At 45.1% G+C, this 11836-nt stretch overlaps 1 protein-coding gene across 1 annotated transcript; it reads right to left on the bottom strand.

The window, feature by feature from the left end:
• Window positions 1-1315: 1315 nt before the first annotated feature.
• Window positions 1316-3064, bottom strand: MAGEF1 (MAGE family member F1). The gene has a single exon (XM_010366158.2). It carries the CDS (start codon window positions 2761-2763, stop codon window positions 1840-1842), a length of 924 nt encoding a protein of 307 aa, XP_010364460.1. The 5' UTR covers window positions 2764-3064; the 3' UTR covers window positions 1316-1839.
• Between the last annotated feature and the right edge of the window lie 8772 nt (window positions 3065-11836).

The following is an 11836-nucleotide window of genomic DNA, read 5'->3' as shown; positions in this document are numbered from 1 at the left end:
GCCACCACACCCTGCCAAGTCTTATTTTAATAGTTCTGGTACCCATCAATGTTGTTAGCACCAAGTGGGCACTCAATATTTATGTTTAATGAATTATAAACTACCCAGAAGTTGTATTTTTAGCCATTACCAACTTTTTTGCCCATAAGCTGGTAGCTTTTGTCCCAATCTGATTTGGTGGATCCATCCCAAAGTAGTTTGTATTCCATGCCAACCTTAACACCCTCAGAGATGTTACTTGGATACAACTGGAAGAAAAAACTTACAAGAGAAAAGAAAGCAGCTCTTCTGTTTATGGCAGTTGCAGGGGAACGGTTTCACGATCTGCCCGCCCTGCCCCCCACCCTCTGGTTTGGGAATCACTTCTCTAAATTACCTATTATTCTAAGAACCTTTTCTATGGGATTTATCCTCACAGAAAGTGGTGGGCATTGAAGAAGCCAGAGCTGCTTACGGATGACTCTCCACGGATAATATGAAGGGGCAGGATGCCTTACAAGTCTCCTCCAAATGGGAGGTGGCAGGTGGAAAGCAGCAGGTAGAAACATGGAAGGGAGAACTGGGCTTCCTGGTGCCAGGGGAGAAATCTTGAAATGGAACTTCTTGGTAGTAGTAGATTTATGTACCCTTCATCCACACTACATAATATACCTTATTTGATCTCTGAGAGCTTTGGTAGAAGAGGGAACCCTGTAGAAGTTGAAAAGGAGACAGAAAGGGCCAAAATTTTAACAATCACCATCTTTGTGCACTGTTAACAATCTGGTCTGGAAAGAGGACACTGGCGAGTATTTTCCAGATCTGTCATGTATCAAGTATTGCTCATGTTACTGAGGAGTAGCTGTAATCTGAAATCAGTATTTTTATTTTTTATTTTTTTCTGAGAAAGGGTCTTGCTCTGTCGCCCAGGCTGGAGTACAGTGTCGTGATCTCGGCTCACTGCAACCTCCACCTCCTAGATTCAAGCGATTCTCGTGCCTTGGCCTCCCAAGTAGCTGGGATTACAAGCATGCACCACCACGCCCGGCTAATTTTTGTAATTTTAGTAGAAACAGGGTTTCTACTACTGCCCAGGTTGGCCAGGCTGGTCTTGAACTCCTGACCTCAGGTGATCAGCCCGCCTCAGCCTCCCAAAGTGCAAACCTCACTCAATCACCCCAGCTGGGTTAAATATCCCTTTGTAGTCTTCAACTTACTGCACTGTTAATTTCTCATTTATTTACTTATTCTCCAATTCTGAAAAAAAGCAGGACCTTTATCTTGTTTAGTATTCTATCCCCAAGTGCCCATACAGTGCATCACAAAAAACAAGATACTCCACAAATGTTTAATTTATTAAATGTACCAGGGTATACTAATTCATTACATTTTAATTTTTCTATAGATACTCAAATAGCTAAGCAAATGGAGGTACATGCCAGTCTTTCTTCTTTTATATACAACAGACAAAAGTATTGGGAGGCTAGACACCAATCAGCTATTTTTTCTCCTGGAACCAGATCATCATACTGCTGAGTTCCTTCAAGCCATTAAAGTACAGCCTTCCTTCCAATGCTCCATAATCTGTTCAAAATCACAGTATAAATACAAAGTTCTTCAAGCCATTTTACAAAACCAGCAAAACTACAACAAAATCCTACAGGAAAAAGTAGAACAATCTCATTTACAAACAGCATTTTAACAGTATTATTAAATGTAACAAAACTAAGATCAAAATCTAAATCCTTAAAGTCACACTATTTCTACAGAAATAAGACCCTCGCCCCACCTATACTACTTATGACTCAGGACAGTAGCTCATCCCCACGGGGACCCCACTGGCCAACTTTTCACCAACCCTCACCAGAGGTGGATGCCGGCCCTAGCACTGGCCCTGGCCCTCATACTGGCTTCAGCTCTGGCCTTGGCTCTGGCCCTGTCGGCCTCGTCTGCTAGGGCCTCACGGTACTGCACTGGCCAATGCTGGGGTTCCTTCTTATGCAGCTTGGCCACGAACCCCAGGACTTTCATCTTGCTGATTTCCAGGTTGCTTCGGGGACCCCAAGAGAATTCATATTCCGGTGGACTGGTGTGAGGCACCCGCCTGTAACTGAGGTATCGCTGCTGGACAAAATCTTCCATAATAAGCCTCTTCGGATACCCAAAGAGGAAATGATACTTTGAGGGTTGCATCCCCAACCGACGCAGCATCTCCCAGACCTGGGCTTCCCTGGCGCTATTACCTCTCATATAGATAAGGCCCAGGATCATCATTAACAGACCCAATCTGGGGCCATCTCCTCCCAGATCCTCCTCCTCCTCTTCCTCAAGAGGTTTTAGTTTGTTGATCAGGATGTAAGTGTGGTGCTTGCGGTCAAACTGTTTCAGCTCAAAACCAAAGACATACCGCAGATGCTCTGCGGCCCTTGCGATGATGTCCGGGAACAGAGCCTTCAAGTCTCCAATAACGTATTTCACCATCTCCGAGCGTGTGATGGGACTCTTCTTCTTGTCTTTCACCAGGAGGAACTGCACCAACTCCGCCACCGTCCGATTCAGACGGCGGTAGGCCCTGCGCCTTGCCAAGGCTTTGGCCGCCAAGGCCCTCGCGCCTTTCCGGGTGAGGGCGGGCTCCACAGCCCCCTCCTCCCTCCCAGCGCCAAGCTCCTCCTTGGGGCGCTCCTGCGAGGCGGTCGGGGCCCGGGTCTCACCATCATGGCCGCCATCCTTCTCCCCCTCGGCCTGCGGGACTGGGAGCCCCCGGCTCTCTGGTGTCTGCAACATGTTTTCGGGCAGGCAGGTGCAGAGCGCGTATACGGGCCGAGGGGTGTGGGAGCCGCCGTGCAAGCCCTGGGGTAGAGGATGGATAGCGGCTGGGGCGGCGGGAGTACAAGGAGCAATGGCAGAGGGAACTTTGTGGCTGCTGGGCGGCACCGCACGGGAGTCAAACCTGCTGCCGCAACGCCGCCAGCAGCCGGGACCTGCGGCGCGCAGCCTCAGTCCGCGCCAGCGCGAGTGGCCGCTTCCGGCCACCTCAGCCAGGATGGCGACCCTTGTGCCGCGCGAAGCCCCTCCTTTTCCGGCCCCTTCTTGGGGGGTGGGGGGTGTGCCCAGGCTGCTGTAAGTGGAAGTGCCCTGGAGGGTGGGACATGGGTGCACCCTGTGCTGGATTTTAAGCTCGAAAACTCGGGGGCGGGGAAATGTAACCAGGACTCTCCCATCCAAGGCATGCAGACTGGGGAATGTTTCAGTGTACAAGGGATGAAACAGGGATGGAGTGCCACTCACGTTCTTTCTGCAAGTGCCTATTTGTAAGTGTGTGTATCTCGGATTTTCAGTGCTTTACCGTGGCTCTAGTGCAGAGTGCACGGTGAAGGCTGGGAGGTAAGACTGTGCGAGCCAATTAGTAAGGGATGCTAGGGAGATTGAAATTTATTCTGGACATAAAGAGAAAATACTGCAGCGGGATTTAAGCAAGTGAGTGTCCAGACCAGATCTGTGTCTTCATGTTCTGGCGGTCTTGTGGAAGATGGATTGGAGTTCGGCCGGCTAAAAGCTAGAATCCAGTTTGGAGGATTATTATAGTGCAAACTAGGAATTGGTACCTCGCCTATTCACTGGGGTGTATCTTCAGTGCCTAGAGCAGTGCCTGACACAGAGAGGAAGTCAATAAATATTATTCAATGGGTCATTATGATAAGGGAGTAAGGACAGCAGATTCCATGGGGATCAGAGGAAAATGATAAGATATACTGAGGAAGTACGGCAGAAATAGGGACTGGTTGGAAGAAAGGGGAAGTTTTTTGTTTTTTGTTTATTTGTTTGTTTTTGTTTTGCTTTTTGTTTCTGCCCAAGTCAAATTTGACTACTCCCATGTATTTCTTCTTTTTCTCTTTTTGCACACTCTGAGCTTTCTTCCGCTTCTTGATCCTTCCTTCCTTCCTTTACTTCCCTTCTTCTTTCCTTCCTCCCCTTCTGCCTTCCTCCCTCCCTCCTTCCCTTCCTGCCTCCCTTCCTCCCGCCCTCCCTCCCTTCCTCCTGTCTGAAATGCCTTCTCTGTTACCTCCATTTCTCCAAATCCTGTCCACCATTCAGGGCCCAGTTTAAACATCACCTTCCCAAACCTTCCGTAGTCACCATGCATAGAAGTTATTTATTGTCATCTCTGAATAACCTTAGCAATTTGTTAACCACGTATACAGGCCTATTAGATGCCAAGCTCCATTCTAAGCACTTTTCAAATATTAATTCATCGGATTCTCACTAATGTAGGTACTAATACCATCATCCCCATTTTATAGATGATTGTGTCTTTTCTGTGACACAGTTTGCTACTTACTAGCTATGTAATCTTGGGCAAGTTACCTAAACTTCTGCCTTTCTGTTGCCTTATCAGTAAAATGAGTATAATAGTAGTAACAGCATTGTGGAGATTATGTGAAGTAATGCATATAAGCATTTAACACAGTGCTTGGTACATATTGATATTCAATAAATGTTAGCTGTTAATTATTGCATATTTTTATATGCAATATACAATATTAGAATTGCAAGATGAACTGTCCTGGAATGCCTAGCACTCTGTGGAGATGCGGAGGAGGTGTCCTGGGACAAAGCACAGAACCAGGTCAGTACTCACCCATTCTGTGACCTTGCACAGGATGCTCAAACACTCTGGGCCACTTTTTTCCGATACTGTAGCCCTGATAGGTAAGTGGTATTATTAGCCCCATTTTCCAGGTGAGGTTACACACAAGGAGGTTAAGTAACTTGCCCAACATCACACAGCTGGGACGTGAGCCCATATAGTATGACTCCAGAGACCGTGCTCTTAACCACTACATTCATGGATGTTAATTATTATTATCATTTACTATACTTTGTATTATAATTTGTTGTGCTTATCTTATTACCCTTCCCAAACCAAACATCCTAAAAGCTAGGGCTATGTCTTTAACTCTTGAAGAGCTTCTCATAGTCAATACTCGATATATAATTGGCAATGAATAAATGACAGAAGGCTTTACTTTTTTTCCCTGGGAAATAACAATTACTTATTTTAAGTAAATATCTGACAGACTTTTCTAAATCTAAATAGTGAAATCTTCCTTTTAAAAACTTTTGAAAATATATACCCATTTGTATCATATGACTTACAAAAACTGAAAGTATGTGAATGAAGCAGAAGATGTTTATTATAGCCCAGCTCGAGGCTGTTATTAGTTTTCATTGTGCCAAACATTTTATGTACAATATAATTTAGTCCTCACAAATCCCTATTAAGAAGGTATTATTATCCACATTTACAAATGGGAAAACAGTCACAGAGAGGTTAAATCACCTGCCCCAAACCACCCATCTGTTAAGTGCTAGACAAGAAATGAAAACTCAGATTTGTAAACTCTGAAGCAAGACTGCCTGGTTATCTGTTTTTCCTGAAGGTAGAGCGAGCCACCCATACCTAAAAGGACAGTGCTAGAGATAAAATAGTCCACTCGCATATTTTCCTCACTACAAGGATTGCCAGGAAGATATGCAGGAGATATATGCATGGAAAGGAGCATGCAGAAGATACATTAAATGAAAAGAATTTTGAGGGACAAATCTGTGGTAATAGGGCTGGATTTTAAGAACTGAATGAATGACAATACTGCTCATAAGAAGGAACAAATTACTGACACAATGTGAATGAGTCCGGCAGATATGTTGAGTGGCAGAAGAAAGATACAAAAGATTATACATATAATATGATTCCATCCATTTGATGTTCAAGGCAGGATAAACTAATCTACAGTGATAGAAATTAGGACAGTGGAGGCTTGGGGTGGTGTTGACTGGAAAGGGGTATCCAGGAACTTTCGGTGGTGATGGCAATGTTCTGTGTCTTGATTTGGATGTAGGTATACATTTGTCAAAACTTGTCAGACTGTACACTTAATAGCTATGCACTTCTTTTCTTTTTTTTGAAACAGGATCTCACTCTGTTATCCAGGCTGGAGTAGTGCAATGGCACAATCTCAGCTCACTGCAATCCCTGCCACTGCAACCTCCACCTTCCAGGTTCAAGTGATTCTCTTGCCTCAGCCTCCAAAGTAGCTGGGATTACAGGTGTGTGCCACCACACCTGGTTAATTTTTGTATTTTTAGTAGAGATGGGATTTCACCATGTTGGCCAGGCTGGTCTCAAACTCCTGACCTCAAGTGATCCGCCTGCCTCAGCCTCCCAAAGTGCTGGGATTAGAGGCACGAGCTACCACACCCAGGCAGGTATGCATTTCATAATGTATGAATTATACCTCAAAATTTATAGAAATAAAAAGGATTTTAAAAAATGAACAGCCCTTTAGGTATGGGAGGTGGCGAGGAGTAAGAAAGGTGAATGGACTTTGCTTTACCACTTGCCAGTCCCTAGATGTTACCATGTTATAGTGGAAGGGATGCAAACAATCATTTTTCTCATTTCATTATGTCCACCATGTAACTGGACAGGCAGACTTTTTTATTTTTCTTTTTTCTGAGACGGAGTCTCGCTCTGTTGTCCAGGCTGGAGTGTAGTGGCACCATCTCAGCTCACTGCAAGCTCCATCTCCCGGGTTCACGCCATTCTCCTGCCTCAGCCTCCTGAGTAGCTGGGACTACAGGCGCCCGCCACCTCACCCGGCTAGTTTTTTTGTGTGTTTTTTAGTAGAGACGGAGTTTCACTGTGTTAGCCAGGATGGTCTCAATCTTCTGACCTCATGATCCACCAGCCTAGGCCTCCCAACAGGCAGACTTTTAACACATTCCTTACCTAAGCTTTTAAAAGGGATGAAAGGTATATGTCTTTGGTTTGGGAGATGATGAAACATATACTTCAATGACTATTGGGTTGGAATCTTCTTGAGAGAGGATCCTTCTTAGCCTAGACTGGAGTCTTCAAAAGGTCACAGTGCTTTGTACAGTTTCATACGTGGAAGGGAGAAGGATGTTCCACTGGAAAAGTAGATTTGCGGCTGAGCTGTCCTGGAATACCAGCACACTGTGGAGATGCGGAGGAGGTGTCCTAGGACAAAATGCTGAAGCACAGTCAGTACTCGCCCATTCTGTGACCTTGCACAGGATGCTGAACCTCTCTGAGCCACCTTTTCCTCGTCTTTAGGCCCTGACAACCCTTGTTTTGCCCATCCTCACAGAGTTATTTTGAAGTTCAATCAAGATTATAAATGTAAATATGCGTTTAAAATGCTCCACCGTTAAGAAATAAATATAAAATGTTACAGACCCTTTTCTAAAAGAGACGTGGTGGAAAAATCCCAGTAATGAGGGTGACTGGCCTCTTATACAGACATTTCGGAATAGCTTACACATTCCTGGTTGAAAAAACTGGCCAAAAAAGATTAAATAAAGAAATGTCAAGTACTGACACTCTATTTGAGGCCAGTGAATACTTTGGTACAGAGCCAGGGTTATCTTGTTGGATTCCTTCTAAACTTGACAATAGAGTCCTCCAAACTCTTGAATGCCTTCTTCACACAGGTGCTGAGTAACATGTCACCCCAGATCTGATGGTCCCCAGGCTGCATAGGTGCTTGTGTCTTCCCTATTTCTCCTGACAGTCTTGACAGCCGTGCAGCTGATCTGGCTTCAAGCAGGGATCAGAGGAAGAGCTTTGTCCCTATCCCTAGGCTGGGACAAATTGAAGGCTGGTTTTGTCAGAACAGAGTGGGCAGAGTGTGAGGCTTTGGGTCCCTCTGTGGGGCTGGGATTGAGGCAGGATGGCCAGGCAGATGATTCGATCTGACTTGGGTAATGAAAATTGTTTGTTACTGTTTGAAGAGTAATTGTGTAAGCAACAGTACTTCTGTGTTTGGCTGCCAGTGACTCACCAGTGTCTGTAATATAACACCAAACCCAAAGGAGGAGCAGACCCTGGCCTGCGGGGGACGGGGAATGGCAGGGGGCAGAAGGCCCCCTACTCATTCTTCCCCGTCTCCCTCTTCCACTGTCCCACCCCCTCTCTAAACCACGAAGGAGAGTTGGCGAGAAGGCATTTGCCACCTGGACACAATGAGGCCCAGTGCAAGGGGCGGGTGAGAGCCTGGCCAGGAGCCAGGGCCCTGGTCTGAATGGCTGTTGCCAAGGGGCTGCCAACAGCCCATCTCAATCCCCAAGAGGCCAGGCAAGGGCGGGGGGCCCAACCCCCACCTCCGAGGCCCACCTCACGCCATTTGCAGGCCGTGATCAGAATGTGCAGGATGCGGGGGGCTTTGAGCGGCTGAACAGAGCCGTTTCCCCTCTGCTGGCCGCCGGTCCACTTGGATTAGAGCGGCCTCTCCGGAGCCCCTTTGTGGGCTGCTTGTTATTCCGCACGCACAGAGCACTGTGCATTCATCTTTATTAGTTCTAATTGCTTCCCCATTCTAATGGGATCTTGATATTCCCATACAATTGAAAGGAAATGTATTCATTAAAATAATTCTTCTCCTAACTGCCGCTTCAAGCTGCTCCTCTAAGTGACATTGTCTCTCTAACCACAGCCTGCTGAGGCCTCTTATTAAGACTCTAGTCAAAAGCCAACTTTGGGCAGCAAACTTTCCTTGCAGGAGTTTCCAGACACTGAAGAGAGGGTGCTTTTTAATCGGCTCACACACAGAAGTTGGAGGCCAGCTGGTGTAATTGGGGGTGCTGCTCCGGGTGGATGGAGGGAGAAGGGCTCGCCTCCAGCTCTGCCTCCCACAACAATGACCCCTTTCTGCACACCAACCAGCTCATTTGGAGAGGGCTTCTCCCCCTGTCATGTGTGTGAAACTTCTTGTTTATGCCACAAGCAGTTACTAGGTGTGTTTTAAGCCCAAGGCACTGAGTAAGGTGCTGTGGGAAGCGTGGAGACAGGGCTGTAGATTCCAGGCGTTTACGGTCTTGGTGGGTGGCTCCCAACTCCAAGTCCCTAGAGTTAAGTATGAGAGGAAAGGCTGGCAGAGTTCTCCATGTTCAGAGAGCTTACTAGGATCACGAGTTGAGAAAAGCAGGCTATTATTTCATAAATATATTTGATTTAATAACCAAAATCTTTCAAGCTGTGGGACCATGGGGGTAATACAAGAAGCTTTTTGGGACATTGGGAACCACTGATCTATTTCAGGGAATAAGCTGTCGTAAAAAGAATGACTACATCAATGTGTGCTCTTGACATCAGTGGTATCAATAAAGTGTTATGGGAATTTGGAGGGGTGGAAGGAAGTAAGTGCTGGGCACTGCACAATTGCTTGAATCTTATTTAATCCCTGGAACAGCCCTTTGAGGGAAGCATAATTATTCCCCATTTTACAAATGAAATTTAAGAGAAGTTAGATAATGTTTCCACTGTCAAGAGCTGGAGTCAGGATGAACACCAGCCTTCTGATTCCAAAACACAGGCTATTTTCATGGCACCTCTCACATCATATCTGTCTTGGGCGATCAGAGGTTTCCTGTGGGAGGTGGTGTTTGATCCCCCTTGAGGCCTTTAGGAATAGTGGGTTGTCAACAGGCAGGGAGTGTGGTCCCAAAGGAAGCAAAAACACACACAGGGACTAGGAGGAAGCTGGCATATCAGGAAATGACAAGAGTCCAGGTGGCCCAGACGCTGGAGTGTGTGCCGAGGTGGAGGAGGAGAAAAGCAGAATGGTTTGTGAAGGCCAATTTTAAAGAGCCTTGCTTGTCAGGAGTTTGGATTTTATCCTGTAGATAATTCTCCAAGGAGGATACTTGAAGCCTCCAGAGAAACACAGTATTTCTTTCAGGGACATCAATTTTCCTTGAGGTGAATAATTTTAAACATCTTCATATTAAAAGAAATTCAGATATATCGTGGCGTAGAATGCAAAATTCTCATGAATTTTTAAGAGAAAACAGGAGACTTCAAAGAGAGTTTGGGTGTGCTGGCAGGAGCTTCAGGCTCTGCAGTTCCCTGGGGGAACATAAGGCATTTCTTTTGTCTACTGTTGGTGTGCTTCAGTGGTAAAGATTGAGAAGCACTGATTTTACACAAACTGTTTTGATCCCAGGAATAAAATCATTAGCTGTATTTCAAATGGGAGGCAGGGCCCTAGAAGAGAGGTTGGGCAGGGTAGGGACTGTGGGCAAGAAGCCACTTAGGAGGCTGTTGCAATAAACTCTCCAGAGACATAAAGGGCCTGGGGGCTGCCTGGGCCTCAGAGCTCACCTCTTTGCCCTGGTACTTTTGGAGGGGGCTGCCTGAGAGACACCCACCTTGTAACTGCTCCTTTATTTTATTCTATTTTATCTTATTTTATTTTTTGAGATGGAGTTTCATTCTTGTTGCCCAGACTGGAGCGCAATAGCTCCATCTCGGCTTACTGCAACCTCCACCTCCTGGGTTCAAGTGATTCTCCTGCCTCAGCCTCCCAAGTAGCTGGGATTACAGGCGTGAGCCACCATGCCCGGCTACTTTTTGTATTTTTAGCAGAGACGAGGTTTCACCATGTTGGTCAGGCTGGTCTTGAACTCCTGACCTCAGGTGATCTGCCCATCTCAGCCTCTGAAAGTGCTGGGATTAGAGACATGAACCACCATGCCTGGCAGCTGCTTTCTTTTAACAAACTCAGCGATAAGACTAAGATGGCCAAGGAGGCTGTAGCAGAAGCAGTGAAGGGAGGGTCTGGGCCAGGAACAAGTCTTGCAGAGAACCTTCGTGCCCCGGCCTCTTCATCGACGATGCTGCCCTCCAACTACCTTCTGGCCCAACAGGTCTGTTAACTTACCTGCTGGAAGGTGAGTGACTGGACCAGTGATTCTTGGGGAGCACTGCCTTGTTGCAGCATCCAGCCTTCATACACTGGTGGGCAATTTTGTTTTACCCAGTGTGGTGGCCAACACCCTATGGTCAAGAGAGACTCAAGGGAAGGAGGAAGGGGGGATAAGCATCCCAGCTGAGGACCAAGGCCGTGCTTGACTTCTCCTTGTCGTCAGTAGATGGAGATAGCCCACCTCAATTAGCCAAAATCCCTAACTCATACGGGTCTTTCTGGAGGAGTCAATTCTTATGTAGTTCATAATTTGTTTATTGAATCATCTTTGTTTTTAAAGCATTACAAAATAACTTAGTGCTGTTTTCCCTAATTTTTAGAGGATACTATTTATTGTAGAAAATTCAGAAAATCTTGACCATCAAAAATAAAAAAACCAAAACAGAAAAACACCTGTAATTCCACCACCCTGGAGCAACTACAGAAAACAAATACATTGGTGGGTGTCCTCCTCCAATTTTTCTAAGTACATACAATTTTATTTTTTTTAATGGAGTCATTTTGTGTATACTGCGTGTATACTTTGGCTTTGTATATGCATAACATATATTTCTTCACATACCTTGAATCTTTCACTCTAATTAATATTTTCCTGTAAGGTAATTATTTGTGATTGAAGTTGCCCATGGACCCCTTGTCACCTTTAATGCCTATTGTTATAGATTTAACTTGTTTTCAGTTTTTCATTATGAAATACAATGTGAGGAACTCATTTGTGGCAAAATTTTTCACAGGGAAATATTATAAATATTTTCTCTTATACAAGTAATCATTTTATTGCTGAAAAATGTAAGTTAAGGCAAGAAAACAATTACACACCTGAAAAGTTACCATTCAGAAATCATGTCTGTATACCTTTCAGTGCCTAGCCTCACAGATTTAATTCTGTGCATATGTTTATATCTATACATAAATAGATACATCGAATAAAGTCTGTAAGTCTGGTATAGATACATTTTTATTAAAACAATACTATTTTCTAGCCTGCTTTTTCTTAATAGATAATGATTATCCTTGTCATTAGTGTTAAATATTATCATTTTACTGCTTTCTAATAATACATTGTATAA

The sequence above is a fragment of the Rhinopithecus roxellana genome, chromosome 1 (genome assembly GCF_007565055.1).
Source record: "Rhinopithecus roxellana isolate Shanxi Qingling chromosome 1, ASM756505v1, whole genome shotgun sequence".
Taxonomy (NCBI): domain Eukaryota; kingdom Metazoa; phylum Chordata; class Mammalia; order Primates; family Cercopithecidae; genus Rhinopithecus; species Rhinopithecus roxellana.
This window is presented reverse-complemented; position numbering and strand designations above follow the sequence as displayed.

What these genes read in the sequence shown, in the direction of transcription:
- MAGEF1 (XM_010366158.2), bottom strand. Translation starts at nt 2,763, where the DNA reads ATGTTGCAGACACCAGAGAGCCGGGGGCTCCCAGTCCCGCAGGCCGAG.